General features: G+C 43.2%; 1 protein-coding gene across 4 annotated transcripts in view; it reads left to right on the forward strand.

Moving 5' to 3' along the window:
* The window catches only part of TEP1 (telomerase associated protein 1), a 72483-nt gene that overhangs the window by 34868 nt on the left and 11251 nt on the right, over positions 1-26364 (forward strand). For all 4 annotated transcript variants that reach the window (XM_069961536.1, XM_069961533.1, XM_069961534.1 and 1 more), the window contains exons 19-50: positions 29-205; positions 296-416; positions 745-872; positions 5196-5309; positions 5394-5511; positions 5590-5793; positions 5908-6071; positions 7129-7282; positions 7894-8073; positions 9899-9991; positions 10084-10216; positions 10294-10447; positions 11551-11687; positions 11770-11858; positions 13303-13417; positions 14300-14576; positions 15167-15284; positions 16231-16355; positions 17101-17200; positions 17293-17448; positions 17544-17753; positions 18373-18529; positions 18642-18854; positions 19578-19732; positions 20245-20355; positions 21130-21237; positions 21313-21451; positions 21583-21650; positions 21766-21898; positions 21980-22116; positions 22828-22946; positions 23056-23188. In XM_069961536.1, the coding sequence (XP_069817637.1) occupies positions 29-205; positions 296-416; positions 745-872; positions 5196-5309; positions 5394-5511; positions 5590-5793; positions 5908-6071; positions 7129-7282; positions 7894-8073; positions 9899-9991; positions 10084-10216; positions 10294-10447; positions 11551-11687; positions 11770-11858; positions 13303-13417; positions 14300-14576; positions 15167-15284; positions 16231-16355; positions 17101-17200; positions 17293-17448; positions 17544-17753; positions 18373-18529; positions 18642-18854; positions 19578-19732; positions 20245-20355; positions 21130-21237; positions 21313-21451; positions 21583-21650; positions 21766-21898; positions 21980-22116; positions 22828-22946; positions 23056-23188 (4540 nt within the window). The remainder of the gene's footprint in view (positions 1-28; positions 206-295; positions 417-744; positions 873-5195; positions 5310-5393; positions 5512-5589; positions 5794-5907; positions 6072-7128; positions 7283-7893; positions 8074-9898; positions 9992-10083; positions 10217-10293; positions 10448-11550; positions 11688-11769; positions 11859-13302; positions 13418-14299; positions 14577-15166; positions 15285-16230; positions 16356-17100; positions 17201-17292; positions 17449-17543; positions 17754-18372; positions 18530-18641; positions 18855-19577; positions 19733-20244; positions 20356-21129; positions 21238-21312; positions 21452-21582; positions 21651-21765; positions 21899-21979; positions 22117-22827; positions 22947-23055; positions 23189-26364) is intronic.

The raw sequence follows: 26364 nt of genomic DNA on the forward strand, positions 1-26364 counted from the left end.
CTATTCCTTGCACTTGTTTTTTTTTTAGGTGGCGCAGTGTCCGTGTGTTCATTTCCTCCACATTTCGTGATATGCACTCAGAAAGAGAGCTACTGATTGGACAGGTGATGCCACAATTGCGACAGCGCGCTGCTTGCCACTTCCTCTCACTGGAAGAAGTGGATCTGCGCTGGGGAATTACAGAAGAGGAATCGAAGAAAGACAGGTTAGAGAAAAGATACGAGTAATGGAAATTGAGATAGTGAAAACATTGGATTGGTTCTCTGCCATAACCTATTTATATTCTTGACATTAGGCAGTTGGCTCTATGTCTGTCTGAGGTTGTTCGGAGTCAAGTCTTCATCGGTATTCTGGGCGAGAGATATGGTCACGTCCCTAAAACATACTCCGTTCCACTCCTTCCTGAGTATGAGTGGGTAAGAGCATCTTCCTAAAATATTTTCAAAAGATCCAAAATATGCACATGTATAATAAAAAGATTTCTTATGTTTCTTGATCAAATGCAGTGAAACTCAAAAGATGACCTATGAGAATGTCCCATTGCTTTTATACTTTTTTTTTTTTTTTTTTTCTTTTCTTTTTTTATATATAATTGTCCAATATCTTTGTAATGAAAATCCCAGGACTCGCTAGTGCCAGGATTTGCATTCCATTGTTCGTTCATCACTACATGCACCGCAATACGGTCTTGTTACTGGAGTGCCGGTTATATCACATTTAAGACTTGTCCAATATCTTTGGCAGATTCAAACATATCCTTCAGGACGATCCATCACGGAGCTGGAGACCATGCAATTTTTGCAGAATTGTAAGACCAATAAATCGAGCCACCCAAAGGCTTTCTTCTACTTAAGGAATCCTGAAGCCATTAGGTAAAACATGCATGAGTGGCTGCATTGGGTTAGGGAGGGGCTGCACTTTGCACTTTAAGGGTATGTGCACACAACGGATTTCGCCGTGTGTGTCCATCACCGCCCGTGCCATAGACTCCATTCTATGGTCAGGCGGATTCTGTCGTCCGTCCAAAGAATGAACAGGTTCATCCTTTGGACCGACAGTGGAATCTGCCCTACCGTAGAAATGGGAGTCTATAGCATGGGTGAAAATGCACACGTGTGCAAGCAGCAGTATCTTCATGGATTCCGTATTGTGCACATACCCTTTTGCAGGGTGTATTTTTCTTTCTGTTTTTAAACGCTGCTAGGAATCTCTATATTTAAGGGGGAACTATTAGCAGGTTAGGCAAATCTTTGTGCAGGAAGCACCAAGGATGATGGTATGTCTCTTACCTTCCTTTGCGCACTTCCCGTGCATTTAGTTGTTAAGTCAGGTAAGACCGCTTTGAGCACTGCCCCACCTCTCTAGCACCGATCAGTCCCCGGCCACGCATTCTAATGACAAGGGTCAGATCACCGCTATGGGGGTGGAGCAGTGCTCCTAATAGTGCCCCAGTGCTCCAAAAGGTCTTACCAGACTGTGGAGTAGATAACTAAGTGCACAGGAACGGTGCCGAAGGTAGGTAAGAGGTAGGGCTGGGCGATAATGGCCTAAATCAATATCGCGGTTTATCGTACATGTAGCCGCGGTAGCGATAAATTGAACAATAATTATGACACGCCCCTTTTAAAAGACACACCCCTTTTGAAAACCCCATTTTCCGATGGTAATACAAACGTGGATTTATTCCATATAACAATGTGCAGCAAACTTCACAGGTAGTACACAACATTTTGGCATCTCCTATGCCATTTTCAAGTGCCACTAGGAGATGCCAAAACGTTGTATATTACTTGTGAAGTTTGCTGGACATTGTTATATGGAATAAATTCACGTTTTCATGTTTGTATTACCATCGGAGTATTTTTACTAGCTGACTTGATTCAAGGTCTGGGATTCGTTTGCTGGCACTCACAATTCGTTTATTGTGCTGCCTATATTTTTTGCTATATCTATCTATCTATATACTGTGGGGGAGATTTCTCAAACATGGTGTAAAGTGAGACTGGCTCAGTTGCCCCCCGGCAACCAATCAGATTCCACCTTTCATTTTTCAAAGAGTCTATGAGGGATGAAAAGTGGAATCTGATTGGTTGCCGGGGGCGACTGAGCCAGTTTCACTTTACAGCATGTTTGATAAATCTCCCCCAGTATGTGTATGTGTGTGTATGTGTGTGTATATATATATATATATATATATATATATATATATATATATATATATATATATATATATATATATATATATATATATATTAAAAAAAAAAATAAATAAATAATTTTTTTTTTTTATATAAATATATATATATATATATATATATATATATATATATATATATATATATATATACACATATACACACACACACATACAGATAGGAGATAGATAGATAGATAGATAGGAGATAGATAGATGGATAGATAGATAGATAGATAGGAGATAGATAGATAGGAGATAGATAGATAGATAGGAGATAGATACAAAAAAAGAGAAAAAGCAGCACTGCTCAATTGGCTTTGGGTTGGTGCCAGCGGACCTAGGTCTTGACTCTTGACCGTATTCAAATAGTAAGTAGATAGCCCACTGCACTCAAAGGGTTAACGGTGCAAAACGTAGATTTATAAAAAAACAAAAACAATGTGCTGCACTATGTTTTTTTGAATAAATCTACATTACGCACCGTTAACCCTTTGAGTGCCGTGGGCTATCTACTTACTAGATAGATAGATAGGAGATAGAGAGAGAGATAGGAGATAGATAGATAGGAGATAGATAGATGTAATGATAGATAGATAATAGATAGATAGGATATCTATCTATCTCTATCTATTATCTATCTATCTCTATTATCTATCTATCTCCTATATCTCTCTACCTAATATCTGCCCCCAGTCACTGTCACATGCTGCCCTGCCCCCCCCCCTCTCCCGCACATACACTTGGGGTCAGCTATAGGTCAGCACCTCCATGCTCCCCGGGCACCGCTCTCTCTCCTGCACAGGAAGGAATCCTCGGCCCCCTGTCACTCAGTGCTGTAGCACATATACCTGCCGGCAGCGTCCCGGGCAGATCGATTCGTCACACACTGCTGTTTCCAGCACTGCCAAAAGATAAGGAGGCGCCGAGGATTCCTGTGCGGGACACAGTGCGGTGCCCGGTGGGGGGAGGATGTGCCGACCTATACCTGACCCCTGCAGCCACTTTATGTACGGGAGAGGGGAGGCAGGGTACACCGTGCAGCTTCCAGAGCCGCCCGGAAGCAGCAGCAGTGCTGAGCACACAGCATGCCTGTGCGCAGCCTGTCACATCTCCAATCTTCCTCCTCAGGAAGATTAACAGAGGGGAGCAGAGCATGCGGTGAGGAGGAGGAGGGAGGGGGGAAATACCGCAGATACCGTCCTGGCAGAGTTGAGGTCGGTTAACCGACGCCAGAGACTGTATCGGTATTTTGACGGTATACCGCCCAGCCCTAGTAAGAGGCATACCTTCATTCTTGGTGCCTTCTGCGCAATAGGGGGCTGTCAGCAGGTCAGATTTGTCTATTCTTCTGATTGTTCCCCTTTAACTTGCTCTATCCCTAGATTTAGGGACAAGAAGAAATGAATATGATGGTATTATGGTGAGGCCAGACCATTGTATGTGATGATCAAACATTTTGTTTGGTGTGGGTCAGTAAAATCTTTTATCACTACCATACCTAGATTTTTGTTTTATTATTGATTTATTTTTATTTCATTTAAATTACAGTATCATCCAGCTTAGAATAAAAACCAAATCTAAAAGAAACAACGTCATCACCCCTGCTCTCAGGTTATGTGTGGTATTACAACAGTCACTTCAAAGGAACTGAGCTGCAAAAACCACACCCAAACTGAGGGCAAGAGTGGTGCTGCTTCTGGAAGAAAGTGGCCATTGTTTTCTAACTCTGGATATCCCCTTTAAAGCGACTCTGTACCCACAATCTGACCCCCCCCAAACCGCTTGTACCTTCGGATAGCTGCTTTTAATCAAGATAAGATAAGATCTGTCCTGCGGTCCGTTTGGCAGGTGATGCAATTATTGTGCTAAAAAAACATTTTTAGGCTATGTTCACACGTTGGGAGAGACCGGCCGTTCCGTGGCCCCGGCCTGGACATGGAACGGACGATCTCTGCCCAGATAATCCCGGCCGTTACTTAAGTACCGGCCAGATGATGTTTCCGGCCGCAGCGTTCTGATGCGGGGGCATCAGCGCGCGCCCGCATCAGAACCTCCCACAGCACACTATGGAGCGAACGGCCGGTGACGCTTGCTTCATTGTGTGAACTGATAGGGTTTCCTACGGCCGCAATTCATTGAATTGCGGCCGCAGAAAACTGACATGTCAGTTATTTGCGGCGCCGCATGGGATCCCGGCCGGAGCGTATATGATGTGTATACGCTCCGGCCGGGATCCCATAGAAGCAGAGGCAGTGTTCCACAACGTGAAAAGTACGGCCATTGTTTCCGATGGCAACAACGGCCGTACTTTTACGTAGTGTGAACATAGCCTAAACTGGCAGCCCCGTGCCCTACGGGAGTATCTGTGACCTAACTTTGCACCACCACTCCGTCCCTCCTCCCCACCCTCCTCATCATTAGGAATGCCACTGGAACATTTTCTCTATGCTAAACATTTGCACAGGTGTCTTAACGATTCAGCCCATGTGCCGGGCTGACACTGGTGGGGAATAGGAGACAATCTGCCTGGAGCATTCCTAATGATGAGGAGGGTGGGGGGGAGGGACAGAGAGGGTGTGACAGCTTAATGCACACACAATCTAGGCCACTCCCGTAGGGCACGGGGCTGCCAGTTTAAAAGTTGTTTTTTAGCAGAATAACTGCATCACCTGCCAAACGGACCCCAGGACAGATCTTAGATTAAAAGCAGCTATCTGAAGGTACAAACGGTTTTAAGGGCTGAGCATTGACTTGCAGAGACATTACTAATACATGGCACCAGAGAGCAATCTGCTCTTCCTTCTGGGGGAGGACTTCTTTGCACACAACTATGGCAGTGAAATATGACCTAAATGTCACACATTTATATATCCATTTATAAACTATTCCAGTCTACTCTAACCTAAATATTCTCATCTAATTTGGTACGATTGTTAGTCCCCACCTTTACATTTTTTAATTATTGCACTTATTCTCTATATCAATTCCCGCCATTCAGGTCTGTGCCCAGCCATTGGCTCCCAGATTTTGCTTCGGAATCTGCAGAAGCTGAAAAACGTATGATGAACCTCAAGAACAAAGTAGTGAAGCACCCTGCTGCTGTGAATTACATGTAAGTATTAATCTCCCCATCAGCACATGAAGCTGCGTATTGAAGAGTTTCTGGCTTACAGTCTGGTTGTATATTCTTCTGTAGGTACTCCTGCCAATGGGGTGGGGAAAATGACGGGAAACCACACATGACAGAGCTAGAGGACTTTGGAGCTCGTGTCCTCAATGATATATGGCAAGCCATAGAAAGAGATTATCTTAAGGTATTTATCAATCACATTTCCATCTTTTACAGGTTTGATTGTCTTCTACATTAATAAATCATTGCCTACTTCTCCTAGGAAGGGTCAGATGTATCTGAAGAAGATGAAGATCAGCTGACACAGGATGGCTTTCAAGAATGGCATGAACGTCAGTCATTCGCTAGAAGCAAGCAAATTGGGCAAGTGTCTGCCCAGATCCTCGAGAAGAGACGAGCATCTCCGACAAATGGACGAGTGTTTCTGGTGGTTGGAGGGCCGAGCCAAGGCAAAACCGTTTTTATGGTAGGGAAGAAGAACAGTAGAGTTTCCCCTAGTGAGGTTGACATTGACAGATGTGATGAGAATTGTGCATATACAAATTATGTAAGCAGTATTTTCTGTGTGTGTCCATTGCAGGCAGACCTTGTGAGAGAACTGAGATATGCAAGTTCAGCGTCGGTCATCTATCATTTTACTGGGGCAAGTCATAGGTCAATAGAGGCAGAGACCATGTTGAAGAGTTTTTGCAAGCAACTGAATAATCACCTTCAAAGAGAAAGCAAGAACCTCAAATCATACAGGTTTGTGTCTCCTTATACTGACTGGACTTACCAAAGCACGAACAAGTGGGGTCTCCCCTGACGGATGCAAGGGTTTAGATTAGAACTTTTATTGTATTGTGTTTCTCCCTGTACAAAGATCAGTCGACGAATAAGAAAAGTTTGTTAGCTGATGGCATCTTTTGCGTGCTCAGTAAAATATCGTCCATACATTGCCCTGTGTAAACAAGATGTGTGGGCAATAATGGCAAGTTTAAATGGTGGCACAAACAGTCAAAGGGGTTGGGCACTTTATAGTAAAATTGCTCAGTGTACAGTATTTACGCATCCTATTATATTACTTACTGTACTCCCTGTATATACTGACAGCAGCTCCCTTTGTACCTCATAGAGCTAAAATCAGACACCCCTTTTCCTGGCTGGGCTACCCTGCACTGTGGTGAGTCTGTTCATAAGATGGCTGACATGGAGGAGAATGTGACCATGCCCCACCCCCATTGTCCACCACTGAGCCTGTATATACCTATGGAGGCGGGGCATGGTCACATGCTTCTCCATGTCGGCCATCTTATGGACAGAATCACCACAGGGCAGCACAGCATGGAGGAGGTGAGTCTGAGTTTAGCTCTATGAGGCACACAGGGAGCTGATGTCAGTAAGGCCCCTTAGTACTAATACTGTACACTGAACAGTTTTACTATAAAGTGGCCAACCGCTTTAAGCTATCGTTTGTGTGCCTGGCTGCTCGATTATTTTAACCATCTATAGGCTCTATGAACTAGCACCAATCAAAAGATCCTGCACTTGTTAATTGGAGCCTTCGGCCCATGTGAAAGGGCCCTTAGTCTTTCAATGAAGCCGGGCTGGGTGGGAGAAGGCTGCATTGAGCGTGACTTTAATGTTCTTTTTGATCTATGTGGCATCACACTGTTCTCACCTGTCAGGTGCTAGGGATTGTGTGAGGTCCTGGGGACCTGACCGGTTCTAATTGAGGGGTTAATTATATAGGTCTTTTCTTCCTGACCTCAGATGTACTTGTCGTTAAAAACAGTGGTTTCTCTTTACTGTCTTACTACAGGGATGCCTTAGCGGAGTTTCAGGCTCTGCTTCTATTAGTTTCTCGCTCTTTGAAACGGAATGACACATTAACGCTACTTGTAGATGGAGCCGATGTCTTGGAGGGTTGTGCTGGGGAGCTTACTTCTGACTGGATCCCAGATCACCTCCCTCAGGTACTAAACTTAACTCCTCTTTGTTGCCAGACAGGCTGACAACTTGTTGGAGAAATAAGCCATGATATTAAAGCGAATGTACCACTTTGCTTACTTACTTTGCAAAAAACATTTTTTTTTAGACTATCTGATCGATGCTAGTGCGTACATGACGGTGGCGTGTTCCATTTAAAAATTCTGCCCAGTTGCCGCAATCTGTGCACCTCAGCCCGCCCTATGCACTGTAGACGAACCTGGCACCCCCAGTGTGCCGATCTCCTCTTACTTCTGTGACATGCCAGATTTGATTTTGATGGAGGGGTGTCACCGAGTGGAGGGGATATCCGTAAACTGGAGACGCTGGCCTACCTCCAGCGCATAGAGCAGGCCAAAGTGCACATAAGTGTGGAAACCCAGCATTTCCAGAAATGCTCCGCGCCCCTGTGATGTCCAAGCCAGCCATGTAGTCTAAAAATAATTTTGAAAATTGAGAATTAAGGGAAGCGGTAAATTCATTTTAATGATCAAGAACATTGCAAAATTATTGGTGGAAATTAGGGGACATACACTGTAATAGTGCTATGTTTTTCTAAGTTATAATCTCTTATAATAGTTGTATTTTGTTTCTGCAGAGAGTTAACATGGTTCTGAGTGTAACTGAGGGATCATCTTTATGTGGCACCCTAAGCAAGTGTAGGGGCATCACTGTCATTCCCTTGGGAAGACTGGAACCAAGTGAGCGGGCTGAGCTGGTCAGAGGAAAGCTTGCTGTCTACGGAAAAAAGCTGGAAGAATCGGCCTTTAATAACCAGGTCAGATCTTGGTTCTCACCTCCTTAGGCAGTCAATATGTAGTGTACTGTATCACTTGCTTTCTTATGTTTATATGCGATTTATATATACTACTTTTTTTAGCTTAACACAATAGTTTACTACGTGCCTCCCTGTGCTGTAAAACATAAAAAAAAAAAAAAAAAAAACACTGCCGTGACACTGCACTGTCCTAAGTTCTGCTTCTCCGTTCTAGTCTGTGATTGGCTGGTTTGGGGGGGGGGGGGGGGGGTGGTCAGGAAGGTCAAGAAGCAACAGCACAGGAGCAGTGACCAGAATATCTGAGAGCTGCAGCACCAGGGGAGGTAAGTATGCAGGCTTTTGTTGTTTTTCAGCACATGGAGACACATAGAAGACTATTGGGTTTTCCTGGAAAACCCCAGTTTTTTAAAAAGAAATAGTAACTTTTTTTTTTATAACATTTCTTTTTCCATTACATATATTATACCACTTTGCAGTTTTTTTTTTCAGTTCTGAAACAGTTTAGAATTCATATGGTCTCCTATTGGGCAGTGCATTGTGGCAGTGTACATAATGGAGTTGCATAGCTAACTAATCCATAAACAAAATAGAGCAAAATAACTCCACTAATATCTATAGATCATATAGACATTGTACGTTCTTGTGCTTAGGACCCCCCTTTAGCTATATCAGAGATGCTTAGCTTCTCTAACTTCTCTAACAAAGATGACCCCTTATTCACAGTGACTTATACCTAATTTCCTGAATAACTGTATCCAGGCTGGACCCCTGGTAATAGCTGATTGTTGAGGTCCTGACAGCAAGAAGGTAAAGCAGATTAGAGGTCCCCATACACCTTTTTTGCCGTCCATACCCGCCACTCGTGCACTTGCACCTTGATAGGCACTCATTACATTATTTATGCATTATTTATGATCTTTTGTCTGTACGTATTGTTTAGTAGCTTGTACTAGTAGTTAACTTAAAGTGTAATTGTCACTTCAAACAACTTTTCAGAAATCAATAGTACAAGTGGTTATAAGAAACTCTATTAGTTTTTATTAGGCAAAAGAGTCTTCTGCAATCACAGGGGGAGATTTATCCAACATGGTGTAACGTGAAACTGGCTCAGTTGCCCCTAGCAACCAATCAGATTCCACCGTTCGTTCCTCACAGACTCTTTGAAAAATGAACTGTGGAATCTGATTGGTTGCTAGGGGCAACTGAGCCAGTTTCACTTTACACAATGTTTGATAAATCTCCCCCACATTGTTTATTATATCCTAAGGAGAGGGAGGGGCAGAGGGTTATGAGTAAACAGGGAGAGGAGAGAAGGCAGCCTGTGCAGTTTGCAGTACAGTAGCCAGCACAGCACAGCACAACATCCTGCACTCTTACCTCATCAAGTTCCCAGGCCAGCACTGAGCAGTCTGACCTGTAAATCCAGCGTTTTCTGTGGCCAGACAGTTTGCAGGGCTGGTTCTTTCCTCTTCCTGCTCACTCACCCCTCGGCCCTCCATAGGTTATAATGGATACAGCAAACCTGTCGTCTTTTTGCTTCTCTGTAGTGTAGATGACTTTGCCTTGATTAAGAACAGATAAGAATTTAGGGGGGGGGGGGGGAGAGAGAGGCTGGAATAAAGCCTTGTAAATACAGGAGGAAGCTCTTATGCCTATTAAAACCTATTAAAAATTTTCTTATAATGGCTTGTACTATTGATTTCTGCAAAGTTGTTTAAAAAAGGACAGTTACACTTTAAATTCTTCAACTGTGTCATGATTTTTTTCTACATTGGTAAAGAAGCCTTAAGTCACTACTTACAGTTACTTCCCTGATTTCATACAGATGCGTAGTTTAATGATGAAGAAGGGAACACGTGACCCTCTGTATCTTACTCTTGCCTGTGAGGAGCTGCGAGCTAATGCAGTCTTTGAGAAGGTCAGTTTGCACATCATACTTATCTTCCCACCCTGTGTGTATTCAGTCAGGTAGTTACATATGCCGTCCTTCTCAACCTTATAATCTTGTAGCTCTCTGAGGATATACAGACGTTGCCAGCCGCTCTTCCACAACTGCTGCAGAAGAGACTAAGTAGCTTAGAAGAAAAACATGGATCAGACATTATCACTGTTGCTTTGGCTGCTATATGCGTTTCAAGGAAAGGTATGAACATGGCCACCTGTGAAATTAAGCATGCCAGCAGATGATGCTATAAGTAATCTGTATACTCTTATCCTCAGGGTTGTTGGAGAGAGACTTGCTCAGAATCTTGAGTTCGGTGCAGCATGTTAGGTCGGTGTACACAGACAGCTGGGCTGAGATGCTTGACGCAACATCTCATGCACAAAACCTTCCCATGGCCACTTTTTCACTGCTGCTTGGGGAATTGAGAAGGTAAGACTTATTGACAATTTGTTCTGTACATGACTTGTCACTCTCTAAGTAAATTGTAATAATCATAACACTTCTGGAGCATATTACCTTGAAATGTATGAAGTTGACAACTGGGTGATGCCATTCTCCTTGCCTATAAGGGTTGTCCTTATTCAATATGACACATTTAGCAACATGCCTCATTGACAAAGGAAATGTTAAAGTTCAGCTGTGGGGAAAATGTTTTAACTGGTGTAATGTGCTTCAATCACGTATACGCTCCCTATATCCTCCCCCCCCCCCCTCCCAACCCATCTTCCCCCGGAAGTGTACTAAATCCATACTTACCTGATCCCCATTGACCACAGATTCCTAGGCAACCGCCATCTTGTGTCGATGTCATCATCTGTAAAGGGAGGCTGGCCTAACTAACGTCCCTTAGTTAGGCCAGCCTCCCTCTACTATCGATTGGCTCTTAGCCATCTGACAGTCTTAAGCCTCCGAACCCGGAAGAGAAGAAGTTGTTGTTCTCTTAGTGTACCTGTTATTAAATAAAACTTTGTACACTTCCCAGAGGCATGTCAAAAGTTTTGATTGGTTAGGATCTGAGTGTTCCGACACCGACCGATCAGTAGAACAAGCCAAGAAGAGCCAGGATGTTCTCTCCTGACTCTGTTACATGAGCAGGATGGCTGAATGAATAATGTAAGTCTATGGAGCCATCCTGCTCACACAGATGTCTGTGGATGCTGTTGAACTCTCCTTTTCTGCATGTCTATGTGATAGGTCAAAAGTTTTTTTTCTAAGGACAGGTATGCTTTTTTTTTTTTTTTGTTCAATCAGAAACTTTTTATACACCTTTTTGTGCCAAAAAAGAGACAGGACAGGTATGCTTTTAACTCCCAGATGTTCATACATTTCCAGGTAGATATGTTATAGCTCCGGAAATATTATTTTATTAGAATTACAACAATTGACTAACAGAGGAAATGCTGAGATTGATTTATAATAAAGATTTTTGGGGAAAAGTAGGCTTGTGATTATACCCCAAACATTCATTAATTCACTTAGTTGCACTGAAGGTGTTTTTTTTTTATTTTTTATTTTCAATTGTTGCTTTGCAGTGTTCTTGGTCTCTGGAGCCATAACTTGACTAGTGAGCCCAGGCTGAATCTCTCTAGTTATCTTCTACGAGAAGCTGTGGAGAAACGATATCTTGAAAAACCAGATATTGTGCATGCAGTGAATCTTCTTATGGCCGGTGAGAAACTTGCCGACATCTTCCTTATCTCCTTATTATTAATATAGGACCTCATTCTCATTCTTTATTTGCTGTCTTATAGCACACTTCTGGACAGTGTCCTCCCCTAAGCATCCCGACACCTCTCCTGTGCTCCATGCTGAATGTCTAAGCGAGCTGTCTCACCATCTGGTATGTAACCTCTGTAAGATCTATCTTTCCAGTTCTGTAGGATGTGTAGGGGTGTTTAAAGGGAATGTACCATCAGGCCTGGGCTGAAGCACTGTAAGCCGGCTGACCCACCACCAGTGGGAGGAAACCCCTGCCCCTTTATGATGCGGCTCCATTGATTCTAATGGAGCTGTATCATAGAGGGGCGGAGTATATAGTGCCACACAGGGTACCTAAGAGAAACCGATCGCTGATCTCAGGAAGACCAGACAAAGATAACACTGCCGGCTGTTAGTGAAAGTGCTCAATGCAGTGAAATCCTAAGTGAATTGTCCCCTGGGAAACATGAATATGCAAAAGAAGAGCCTGTGGAGCCTCATTAAAGGACAACTCCCACAAAAATTTTTTTTAGCTTATTTAACACACATTACAAAGTTATATAACTTTGTAATGTGGTTAAATACCCGGTCTGGCCCCCTTCCCCCACTTTCGGACCCCCATTTCCTGCCCCCCCCCCCCCCCCCCCCCGGAAGTTAAAGAATGTACACATTACCTATTACGATCGTCACGGTCCTCTTCTCCCGGGCGGCATCTGGTGACAACGAGGTCAGAGCCGGGGGGCGGTCCGGGTCTTCTTCCTCCTCGGCGTCTTCATAGAGAGTGAATGCGACGGAAAAGGCTGGAGCGCATCACATGGCTTCCAGCTTGCTCAGCCCTGATTGGCTGAGGTTGCTGGAAGCCATGTGATGCTCTCCAGCCAATGAAAAGGCTGCCGGTGCGCAAGCGCACTGGCAGCCTTTTCCATCCCCAGGACCCGGAAGTCAGAGACATCGCTGGACGGCGGTGACGGTGAGGCGGGCGAATGGAGTGGCTATCATCACCGGAGGGATGGTGAGTATGGTGTCTGTGTTTTTTTTTGGGGGGGGGGGGGGGTCCCGCCGGGGGTCCCGCCGGGGGTCCCGCCGGAGTTGTCCTTTAAAGAGTCTCGAAACACAGGAATAGCCAGATATCCCTCCGGGAAGGACCCAGCCAACGGGTGGCTCCTGTAGGGAAACCAGTAAAACCACCATAATAAGTGGCCCTATAAGTCAATAAGTCAGCTGTTTCGGGGTGTTGCCCCTCATCAGTGTGGAGCCGGATTCTGGCTAGGTGGGAGCAATGCCTAGTAGAGCCTGTCCTGTGTTTCGAGACTCTTTAATGAGGCTCCTTGGTGTTTTCTTTTGCATACACAGGGTACCTGACCTGGAACGAATAAAACTGTTTCCTAGCACATAAGGTCCCATTGACACTATGGGGTTCTGAGGTAAATTTATAGTAGAGGTCCTTTGCCCCGAAAAGTGGCAAGTACTGCATAAAACAGCAAAAAAGTCACCAATGTTTATGCAAATGAACTTTGCACAATAATTTGCCACTTTTGTATCAAACAAACCATAATAAATTCTTCTCTGTGTATCTTATTTCTCAGCTTTGTGGTAAGCAGTTGCAGACTCTTGGTGAGCTTCTTGTACACCTTCCTTTCCTGCGGGCACATGCCATTTTGGGCCTTTTGCCACACCTGTGCCAGGTTTACAGCAGATATGGTGAGTCTCTGCAGTTATTCCTCAGCTATTCTTATACATAAAGTTTGGCTGTTATCTTAAGTCTATACTAGGTAACATGTGCTCGATACTAATGCGGTAACATAATAAACAAAGTATACTTACCCATCTCTGTGCCTCTGTTGCACCTCACCTTGGTTTCACTGACAGTTGGCGGCTGTCATTTTCAATTGTCCCACCCCAGTCACTGATCGGCTGATCGATTGCCCGCTCAGCCAGATACGTGACCTTGCAGCTGTAGGAACTGCAGGAGTTCGCTGGCAGGACCCGGGAGCAGCGCTATGGGGCACGAGGATAGGTAGTATACTTTTGTTTATTATGTTCCCAGCCGCCTTCCTGTCATTTTTTAGTTTCATGGAACTTCTCCTTTAAGACCGCTCTATACCTGGCAGCATGCAGCTGCCTTCAGCTGGAAACTTTATTGACTTTTATTTTAACTAGTGGTTTAGGTATCACAGTATATATATGGAAATGTCCTTTCAAAAGATAATGTTAATTAAACTGCATGGTGTAAATGTAAAAAAAATAATTGTGGTACTTGTTTCGAATCACATCCTATCATAAAAAAAATTCAATTAAAAAGTGATCAAAAAGTCTGATCAATACCACAATTGTATTGATCATCAAATTACAATTAAAATATAAGTTCTTTTTCTATAAGTAGTAAAACATGACCGAAACCGTGAGGACTGGTTATCATTGTAATTGTGCCAACCTGGGGAACATAGATAACATGTCAATTTTACTGCAAAGTGAACAGCATGAGAACAATATGACTCTGTAGAAGAAAAAAAAATTTAAACTCAAAATGTAAAATTCATTAAGGGGTTAATGTGCTAAACCATCTCTTTTTTTTAAACAAAGAAATCGTCCGTTCAAAAATGCCTTCATCTTGGGAAGACATGGAGATTGATCAGTCAGCACCTGAACCTCCTGTGAGGGTATTCAGGGAATTCATTGAGCGATCCTTACATGTCCTGTCCCAGGATCCCTCCCTGTTTTATCAGTTGGCTCTGAATGAGCCTGCGTGTTCCCCAGTTTGCATCCAGGCTCAAGAGATTCTGGCGGACTGGAAGAGTTCAGAAGATCAGGTGATCACAGCATGGGACAACAAGCCGATTGCCCAAAGTTTCTGCAGCAGGTAAGGAATGGACTGATGTGGAGCTGCAATGGTGTATGGTGTGGTGGAGACCAATTGTATTCTTTATGATTGAGACCACGTGTATGATGGAGACCCCGTGTATGATGGAGACCACTTGTATTCTGTATGATGGAGACCACATGTATGATGGAGACCCCGTGTATGATGGAGACCACTTGTATTCTGTATGATGGAGACCACTTGTATTCTGTATGAGGGAGACCACTTGTATTCTGTATGATGGAGACCACGTGTATGATGGAGACCATGTGTATGATGGAGACCACGTGTATGATGGAGACCACGTGTATGATGGAGACCACGTGTATGATGGAGACCACGTGTATGATGGAGACCACGTGTATGATGGAGACCACGTGTATGATGGAGACCACGTGTATGATGGAGACCACGTGTATGATGGAGACCACGTGTATGATGGAGACCACGTGTATGATGGAGACCACGTGTATGATGGAGACCACGTGTATGATGGAGACCACGTGTATGATGGAGACCACTTGTATTCTGTATGATGGAGACCACTTGTATTCTGTATGATGGAGACCACTTGTCTTTCTCAACCACAGCAAATCGCTGGATGTTCCTTCTACTCCGGGTTGTGTTGCACTGAGTTCCAAAGGAGACTTGGCGGTTGTGGGTACCAGTGACGGCTCATTGCATGTTCTTCATTCAGACAGTGGAGAGGTGACTACTTCCATTAGGTGCTATTAGGCTATTAGGTGCTTGTTTTTAACGTGAAAATTAATTTTTTTAAAAATTATTAACCAAATGGCAGCCTTTATTTTACAGCGTGTTAACATGGCCTAATAAATATATATTTTTTACTTGTCCAACCCCTATTCTACAGTAATTTTCTTGTTAAAGACCAGAAAACCCAGATAAGGGGTTATCCAGCGAAAATCTTTTTCTTTCAAATCAACTGGTTTCAGAAAGTTATATAGATTTGTAATTTACTTTTATTCAAAAATCTCAAGTCTTCCCATACTTATCAGCTGCTGTATGTCCTGCAGGAAATGTTGCTGTCTTTTCATTCTGACACACTGCTCTCTGCTGACATCTCTGTTCGAGACAGGAACTGTCCAGAGCAGTAGCAAATCCCCATAGAAAACCTCTCCTGCTCTGGACAGTTCCTGTCTCGGACAGGGGTGGCAGAAGAGAGCACTGAAAAGAAAACACAATTTTCTGCAGGACATACAGCAGCTGATAAGTATGAGAAGACTTGATATTTGTAAATAGAAGTAAATTACTAATCTATATAACTTCGGGCAAAGGAGGGACCATTGTTACTACTTGGGTACCATTTTATTTTTCACACCAGGCAGCAGAAGAGCTAGAACTGTTCCTGCATGTAATATTACACTAGGAGCAGTAGAAGGACAAAGGACAGATTAGTGTAGTAAGAGTGGCTCCAGTAGCACAACGCTCTGCAGCTGCTTTGTGGACCTCTGCAATGATCTGTAGCGAGGTTCTCTCCGAGAGGCTGCAGGGTGATACTCTTATAACGTAGGAACTGGAGGTGAGGGGGGCTGGGTAATTGCTCGGTTTACCTCTCCCCCCAATGCTGGCCCTGGATAAAACACTTGTAACACATGTACAAGTATTAGGTTTAATATGTTTCTGTGTGTTGCAGGAAATCCGATCTTTGTATAGTGGCTGTGATGGAGTCTCTAGCTGTGCATTTATTTCTGACACACTACTTTGTGTTGGTTCATATGATGGAACATTGGAGATATGGAACATAACAGATGGATGCCGGTAAGATGCTCATACACCTGCTGACTCTATTCCTTCAAGTCACATATAGAGTAAGACACATAAAGGGCTGTCAGATCACACATGTAATAGATTACGATTTACAAGGAATCTGTCAGCTGCAATTCACAATCCAAACTGCTGAAACTGTTAGATAGCTGTCGGGGCAAGGAGACACATGGTACCTTTCATAAATCTATCTGTGATTCCAGAATAAAAAAAAATACTTTTTTTCTATAGTAAATTAAAAAATAGGCTTTCCCCAGCTCCTGAAATGCAGCAAGAGCAAGCTGTAACACCTCCCACTCCCATACCTGACCCTGCAGGGGACTCAGCTTCTAAGTCTCAATCAAGAAGGGAGAGGGAAGAGGAGGCATTCCAGCTTGCAGCTATTCAGGAGCTTGGGAAAGCCTATTTTTTAAATTTACTATAGAATAAAAGTATTTTTTTTTTAATTCTGGAAACACAGACAGAGAATAATAGCATTTTTTTAATATTCTGGAAGCACAGACTCCTATATGAAAGGTACCGTGTGTCTCCTTGTCCTAACAGCATCTAACAGTGTCAGCTGTTTGCAACATGAATTACAGCTGACAGATTCCCTTCAATATTAGTATATAGAACCTGACTTTTTAATCTAAATTTGTTCACTTCACCTTTTAAAGCTGAGAAATAATGAAATAAGGATTTTCCCTATATGGGACCTACTGTATATCCTACTTGAATATTTCACTTTTCACTTCACCAGCATACATAGAATTGAAGCCCACAGACGAGAGGTCACCGGATGTTGTGTTAGTCCAGATCGCAGGCAGATACTCACTTGCTCTCTGGACTATGATGTCAAGGTGACTTCCCATTTCTGAATATATTGTATTCCACATGTCTATATAAGTGCTTCCTTTTCATTCATTGTACCCCCCCCCCCCCTGTTATTAAGGTATGGGACGCCAGTCGTTGCACCCTTATAGGCTCCAGCTCCTTCTCCAGTCCTCTGAACTGTGCAGCATTTCATCCCAGCCGCCATATGGTTTCTGTGGGATCTTGGGACGGCAAAGTCTCCGTTGTCAAACTAGACAATTGGAAAAGAAGTGCCGTAAGTGACATCATCTCCTTACAGTTCATTGTCCACTCATATTGATGAAGGGTTTAATAATAATTAAAAAAAAAAAAAAATGTTTTTTCTTGCAGGTTCTCTGTGGTTCCTCCTCAGTGAGAACAGTGTCCTTTTCCTTAGATGGCAATGTATTAGTCTCGGGGAGTCTTGATGGCTGGGTGTCCCTGTGGTCCTGGGAGGCTCAGGTTCTCCTGTCTAGTTTCAGAGCTCATGGTGGCTATACACTGACTTCTAACTTTCTGCGGCATGGGGAATATCTCCTGACTGGTGGAGAAGATGGCAAGGTAATAACTTTACTAAGGGTATTAGTGTAATAACGACTTGAAAGGGTTGTCTTATAGTCAGTCCCTTTCATGTAGGAACTGACAGTACCTGTAACAAGTTGGTGGCTGTTGAGGTGAACGGCAAACAGCCAGACATTTTCTTTGTAGTGTATTGGCCATGTGTGCAATACATGGATGTCCTAAAGGCATACTCCAGTGAAAATCTTTTTCTTTTAAATCAACTGATTTCAGAAAGTCTTCCCATACTTATCAGCTGCTGTATGTCCTGCAGGAAGTGGTGTATTCTTTTCAGTCTGACATAGTGCAGGGAAGGTTTTCTATGACATGGACAGAGGTGGCAGCAGAGAGCACTGTGTCAGACTGGAAAGAAAACACCACTTCCTGCAGGACATACAGCAGCTGATAAGTACTGCAAAACCTGAGATTTTTAAATAGAAGTAAATGACAAAGCTATATACCTTTGTGAAATCAGTTGGTTTGAAAGAAAAATATTTTTGCTGGAAAACCCCTTTAAGCCTACCAGGGTGAGATCTCTTATGTGCATATGCTCTTATGAGATATAAGAACAGGTGACTTCATGACACAAGTGTGGAGCATTACAATTCAGCTGTCTTTACAGGTGCGGGTGTCCTCCGGAGGACTGGGGAGGCTTCATGCACACGGCTCTGTGAGGATTGCCTTGTCTTCTGCACTCTCTGTAGCTATTTCTCCAGACAGACAGAGGTTTGCTGTTGGTTATCATTCGGATTCCGTTTCCATCTACAGAGTGGACAATGGTAAGAGTCTGGGAAGTTTAATGCTGAACCATTTTTCAAGAAGCCAAATGATGTTCTATTTTGTTCTGTTTTGTTCCAATGTTACATTAACAAGAATCTTGTTTCTTTCCAGGGGAGCTTGTGTCGCAGTGTCCATTTGAGAACATGGCGGTGGGCAGTTTGGTTTGGCTCTCGAATGACACATTGGTTACGGGCAGCTCTGATAGTTTAATACGCGTCTGGAATGTATCACCGGGAATGTCTACCTGTAAACTCACTCTGTGTGGACATCAGCGCCCTGTCCAGGCCTTGGCATTATCCTCCCAGCTTCTGGCATCTGCTTCTGGTGAGAATCGCCCGAATCTGTTTCAACACATTGCTAGAATATATAGGGGGAGATTTATCAAACATGGTGTAAAGCGAAACTGGCTCAGTTGCCCCTAGCAACCAATCAGATTCCACCTTTCATTCCTCACAGACTCTTTGGAAAATGAAAGGTGGAATCTGATTGGTTGCTAGGGGCAACTGAGCCAGTTTCACTTTACACAATGTTTGATAAATCTCCCCCATAGTGTTATAAAACCCTGTTGGCTCCTCCATACATACTCAACCTTGTGTTCAGCTAGGGTCTGCTGTATTTGCCCCACAGCCCCACCTTCCTTATACATGGACATAATGGACTTATCACTTAAGGCCCATTCACACTACAGGGAACAGGCGGAAATTCTGAGCGGAACCTCCGCCCGTGGACTCCGCTCGGAATCCCACCTGCTGTCCATTTCAATGGGATGCCTCGCGTGCCTCCGCTCAAAGAATTGACATGTCAATTCTTTGAGCAGAGAGCAGAGGTGCATTCCATTGAAACAGACAGCAGGCGGGATTCCAAGCGGAGTCCACGAGCGGAGGTTCCACTCAGAATTTCCGCCTGTTCCCTGTAGAGTGAACGGGCCCTTACGTGGATCATAAAGCTGTTGCTGAATGGTGAAGCACAATATCCGTTCATAACTCTTTTTCGTAGTTACTTTTTATGTAGATGTGACCTGCATATTAATGCCTTCTTTTATCCCAGAGGATGTTTCTATCGGTCTGTGGTCCGTGGATAATCTCATGACGACCGCTCCATCGGTTTCTCCTGTCTCTGTTCTTTGGGGTCACAATGCAGCAGTTACATGCTGCGCCTTTAACATAGATGGGAAGCTGCTTGCTACTGGTGGAAAAGACAAGGTAAGAAGCTGCTAGTAGTTTGTAGAAGGTGTAAGTAGTGTGGAGATCTTTTATACACAACTATATCCTAAACCAACAAAGAATGAGGACCATGCACTAGCAACAATTATAAATACAGGGTCCACAAATTCATGACATGTCAATCATGTGACATATAACACAATAGAGAACAAGATATGTCTTGTAGAAGTATTGGCACTTCACCTAAAGAAGTAATAAATCAGACTATATCTTTATCTTTATTGAAACACCACAGACAAATACAACTGACAAAAGAGAATAAAAGCACTTAAAAAACATGTAAACACTCTAGTATATGGCATGTGTACTTGCTATCAAAGTGAAGTGAACGCAGTGTGCCTTGGCCAGTATATGTGTAAGCTAAAGTAATACTATATATAAATGCAACTTTGATTATATATGAACTGGATGTCAATGAGTAAGTGTGAATAATCTGCAGTATACAGTATTGGTAGATTTGCAGTAATTGGCTTAGTTTTTCTTTTCCACAGTCTCTGCTGTGTTGGGATGTCTCAGAGAACCCCCCTGTTCTAGCACACACACTGCTGTCATGTCACAAGGACTGGGTGACTTGCTGTTCGTGGACAGATGACAACATGTTGGTAAGAACACAATGGGCCTTGTTTACTAACAATGTGTTAATTTTAAGCCGTTATGCTGTTGGTTGTGCCTGTTTTTTTTTTGTTTTTTTTTCGTGTTAAATAATTAGTATTCCGCATCCCCTTAGTAAATCTGGAAGGTTTTTCAAAGGATAAAACTAAAATCCGACCATCGTGCCACCCAAAAAGTGGCTGGATTTGTCAAAAAATTGACACTTTGCTTAGTAAATCTGTCAGTTGTGGCGGGTTTTAAAGGACACACCCATTACACGCCAAAATGGAGGGGTTTTGGACAAAAATGATGGGTTTGTTGGGTTAGTAAATCCGCCCCAATATGTTTTGCCTGTTTCATTAGGTGTATGTTAATTTGGGTGAAGAAACAAGCAGTTTCTGTCTCTAATTAACTTCAATAGAGAATGCAGAGTTTTCAAAAAGCAGCGCTGAAAAAAAAGGTCTCTACCACTAGGAAGATCACACTGAAATCAATGGGAGCTTGAGACTGGTGTAACACTGGCTACATCTTTGCATAAACGCCATGGCCAGATGTTAGTTGTAAGTCAATGGAATTTAGTGTGCGTGTGTATAGGGTGCATTCAAATGCGACAGAAAAAAACACCAAGATAATTTTTGGACGTTTTTCTGGTATTTCTTTGGAGGCCAGAAAACGCCACAAAAAAGCAGCGCATGTGAAAAGACCCTGACATTAAACGCACTTACGTTTGTTTTACGTTTGTTAGTACACAGTATAAAATCCAATCTCCGTGTACTTGATAACAGGTTTCCTCTTCAGGAGATGGATCTGTGTGTCTGTGGGACATCTTGAGTGAGAAGCAGCTTTTAACATTTGCTGGACACCAAAGTGCGGTCAGCAGCGCCCTGTGCATGGTATGTATGTTGTTTTATTTCCTGTCTCTATAATCTGCTACACTCTGTGTGACCGTATCTGTTGTCTTCTCTTAGGGGGAACGCGTCATCACTACTGGCCGGGATGGCTTCTTAAAGGTCTGGAGTCTTACTGGGACAGAGATCGCTAATATTGTGACTCACCACAGTCAGATAAATCAGAGCGCTGCATACTGGGAGCCAGAAGATAGTAGAGGTACAGATCTGCACCCAGTGTTTTAAATAAAATCGTGAAAAATAGAGAAAGAAGTTTCTTTAAAAAAAAAAAAAAAAAGCTGAAAAGTTATATGATTATAGTTGACAGTATTAAGCACTTTTTTTTTTCAGATGATGCTGATTTAGTGGTTTATACAGCCGGTTCTGATGCCATGGTATTAAAGTGGAGTCCCCTGCAGGTGAGAATGTATACGGCACTTAATAGCCAACCTTTGAGCAACATCTGATGAGCTAAAGGATGCTTATTGACATATACAGCAATAGGGATGACACATCCTGTGATATGTCTTCTAGATGGAGCACATACAAACTCTGTTTGGTCATGGTGCTGCTGTAGTATCGTCTGCATCTGTGCCTCAGCTTGAAGTAACTGTGACAGCGGCCCAAAATGGCTCCATACGGCTGTGGGGAGCCCCGTGCAGAGATGGTATGAAACAATAACGTGGATACCTTTATAAGATCTAAGGAAGGGCTTGTCTGTTCACTTTTCTGCATAATCTTCTCACAGAATCTCAGTTGGGAACTAGTCACAAGGGAGCAGTTACTGCTGTTGCATGGTCTCCTGATGGTGAACTGGTGGTTTCCAGTGGAGAATGTGGAGACGTGATCATCAGGAACCAGCAGAAAACTTTACTGACACTGCAGGTAAATGGAAGGTCTTAAAGGGGTTTTCATCTCAGAATTAACTTTTTAATATGTTGCTGCCCAGGCGCCGAACATAACAAACAGCTTAATGTTATGTTATCTCTGAACAATCTCCTGGTGTCGTCCTACGTCATCTATGGTCCCCGGCTGAACAATCGAGACACATTTGGCAATGACAGCCCGCTCAGCCAATCACTGACTGAGACAGGACAGCACCATGGCCAGTGATTGGCTGAGCGGGCTGTCACTGCCAGATGAGTCGATCTCAGAAGTGGAGACGGGATCGTTCAGCCAGGGTTATAGTACGACATCGGTGGAATGTGGAGAGATTAGAATATGCTGTTATGTTCACATAGCGAGCAGGGTGCTGAGGATGAAGGTACATTTTTTTTACCTTGATTGCCAGTGCCATTTTCAGGAAATCTTGACTTTATCCCATATGAGGCAGTTTGGTGCACTGGGGTGAGACTACAACATTCACTGACCGGGCTACATGGGACAGGTGTAGATAGGTGCAAGTCTGTAAAACTGCTAAAAAATACAATTTCTGCTTTAGAAAACTAAAAAGGTTAAAAAGTTAAACTTTTGGCTGCTCAAATGCAGAGTAGCATAGACTGCCCCCTCAGATCCTTCATTCAGATTTCATAGAACAGTGAATTACCTAGGTTACTGACCTAGTCCTGACTGATGATGATGATGTGTTTATTGCAGTGTGGCGAGCATTCCATTTCCTCAATAATTTTCTCTACCAAACGTTCATTCTGCTGTGTGTCCAGTGACCTCACAATTTCCCGCTGGGTCTTGTTTCCCTGTAAAGAAGGCGGCTTAAGGTCAGTTAAAGGTTATGAATAGAATATGATATAGTGATGATGGGGAGAAGAACATGTTGTTTTTATCCAACTGCACTTTTCTTTAAATGGAGCTTCTGTTATATTGCAGAGGGAAGAAGACTTACACTGTTACTATACAGTCCCTGGTAACGTCCGCTGTCCTCACCGCCTCGCAGCAGCTGCAGCTTCACACATTGTCAGGAAAAGATTTCCTCTTGGATCCCAAGACTGGATCTCTTAAGGTATGATTTTCATGAGGCTTCTTTCATGCCGGCATATTTTACATAGGCAATCCATGACCAGGACTCCAAACATAAGCAGAGGAAAAGAAAGACTGGAAAAACTTGTACGCTTGTATTCTGGCTGACTAATACCGCTGGAAACTACTGACCAAAATATTGTCATATGGAAGTGGCCATGGTCATAGAAGCTTGGCGTATCGCTTTATTACTAAACTTAAATGGGCGTTGTCATGAAAAAAAGAGAAAGCGAGACAAAAGTTTTGATCAGTTGGGGTCTGATCAGGAGATTGAGGCAGCAGAAGTCAGCTCGCTGCATGTCCACTCCTGGCTCTATGTCCTTTTTTGACCTAGTCTGCTCCATAGACATACATTATGCAGCCATCCAGGTCATATAACACAAAGCCAGGAGAGAACCTGCAGACTTTTCCCGGCTCATTCTCATGATCGGTCGCAATCTGAACACTCAGACCTCCGACTGATGAAAACTTTCGACATGTCTCTCTTGCATTTTTTTTTCCCATTCAGGTACTCTTTAACCCCTTAAGGACAGAGCCTGAAATGGCCTTAATGACAGAGACAAATTTTATGAATATGACCAGTGTCACTTTATTCATTAATAATTTCGGGATGCTTTTATCCTGCTGATTCTGAGATTGTTTTCTCGTGACATATTGTACTTTACATTTCTGGTAAATTGGAGTCGATACTCATAACGAATCTTTATGAAAAAACCCCAAATAATGTGAAAAAATGTGAAAAACTGCATTTTTCCAACTTTGAAACTTTTTTGCGTATACAGAAAGTGGTTATACCACATAAATTATATATTAAATAGCATTAGCAACATGTCTACTTTATGTTGGCGGCATTTATTAAACGATCTTTCATTTTTTTTAGACAATAGGAAGCTTAAAACATTAGCAGCAAATTTCCAAATTTTCAGTAAAATTTCAAAATCAGATATTTTTAGGGACCTGTTCAGGTTTAAAGTGTATTTGAGGGGCCTGTATGTTAGAAAGCCCCACAAAGCACCCCATTTCAGAAACTGCACCCCCCACACTCTGCAAAAGCATATCCAGAAAGTGTTTTAACCCTTTAGGGGAGTCACAGAAATAAAAGCCAAGTGTGTAAGAAATTAGAAAATTTAAATTTTCTGTGCAGAGATTTTATTGTAATCCAATATTTTTCATAATTATAAACCTATTACCAGAGAAATGCACCCCAATAATTATTGCCCCGTTTCTGCAGTTTATAGAAATACCCCATATGTGGCCCTATTGCGCTATTTGATGCAACCACAAGCCTCAGATATAATGGAGTGCCTAGTGAATTTCAACGCCTCCGTTATATTTGGTCATTTTTGACTGTACCACTTCAGGTTGGCAGAGGCTCTGGGGTGCCAAAACCTGAAAAAGACCCCTAAAGGGACACCATTTAGAAAACTACACCCCTCAAGGAATGTAACAAGGGGTGCGGTGAGCATTTGGACCCCACAGGTGCTTCACAGATTTTCCGAACAATATGGCGTGAAAAAAGAAAAAATTATTTTTTACACTAAAACGTTGTTCTAGCCTTCAATTTTTCATTTTCTTAAAGGGATAAGAGGAAAAAAAGACACAAAATGTGTAGCGCAGTTTCTCCCGAGTACGGAAATACCCCACATGTGGCGATAAAGTGCCAAGGGGGCGCAGGACGAGCCTCCAAAGGGAAGGAGCGCCAATTGGCTTTTGGAAGCTGAATTTCACTGGAAAGGATTTCAAGGGCCATGTCGCATTTACAGAGCCCTCGTGCTGCCAAGACACTGGAAACCCCCCACGAGTGACCGCATTCTGGAAACTACACCCCTCAAGGAATCTAACAAGGGGCACAGTGAGCATATGGACCCCACTGGTGACGGGCACAAATGTGGAACAATGTGACGTAAAAGTAAAAAATTTCATTTTTTCACTTTCATGGCACAAATGTGCCCGTCATCAAGGGGTCCATATCCTCACTGCACCCCTTGTTAGATTCCCTGAGGGCTGCAGTTTCCAGAATGGGGTCACTTGTGGGGGGTTTCCAGTGTTTTGGCAGCACGAGGGCTCTGTAAATGCGACATGGCGTTCATCATCCATTCTAGCCAAATCCAACCTCCAAAATCCAAATGGCGCTCCTTCCCTTCGGAGGCTTGCCCTGCGCCCACATGGCGCTTTATGTCCACATGTGGGGTATTTACGGACTCGGGGGAAATTGCTCTACACATGTTGTGTGTTTTTTTCTCTTTTAACCCCTTGTGAAAATGATAAATTCAAGGCTAAACCAACATTATAGTGTAAAAAATGTAATATTTCATTTTCACGCCACATTGTTCCACATTTGTGCCCGTCACCAGTGAGGTTCATATGCTCACTACACCCCTTGTTACATTTCTTGAGGGGTGTAGTTTCCATAATGGGGTCACTTGTGGGGGGTTTCAACTGTCTTGGCAACACAGAGGCCTTTTGAATGCAACATGGCCCCTCGAAATCCATTCCATCCAAATCCAGCCTTCAAAAACCAAATGGCGCTCCTTCCCTTTGGAGGCTTACCCTGCACCCGCATGGCGCTTTATGTCCACATGTGGGGTATTTCCGTACTCAGGGGAAATTGCTCTACACATTTATTGTTTTTTTTTATCTTTTAGCCCCTTGTGAAAATGAAAAAATCATGACAAGATTAATGATTTAGAGTAAAAATTTTACAAAAATTACACTAAATGTTGGTCTAGCCTTGATTTTTTCCATTTCCACAAGGGGTTAAAAAAGAAAATGAACACAAAATGTGTAGGGTAGTTTCCCCTGAGTACGAAAATACCCCACATGTGGACATAATGTGCCATATGGGCACAGGGCAAGCCACCAAAGGGACAGAGCGCCATTTAGAGGCTGGAATGGAGGATGGAGGCCATGTCGCAATTACAAAGCTCCTGTGCTGCCAGGTCAGTAGAAACCCCCGACAAGTGACCCCATTCTGGAAACTACACCCCATAAGGAATCTAACAAGGGGTGCAGTGAAGATATGGACCCCACTGGTGACAGTCACTTACGTAGAATGTGCCGAGAAAATAAAAAATACAATTTTTTTTCATTTTCATGTCCCAAATGTGGCCGTCACCAGGGGGCCATATCCCCGCTGCCCCGCTTGTTAGATTCCTTATG

Source organism: Dendropsophus ebraccatus, chromosome 3 (assembly GCF_027789765.1).
Source record: "Dendropsophus ebraccatus isolate aDenEbr1 chromosome 3, aDenEbr1.pat, whole genome shotgun sequence".
Taxonomy (NCBI): domain Eukaryota; kingdom Metazoa; phylum Chordata; class Amphibia; order Anura; family Hylidae; genus Dendropsophus; species Dendropsophus ebraccatus.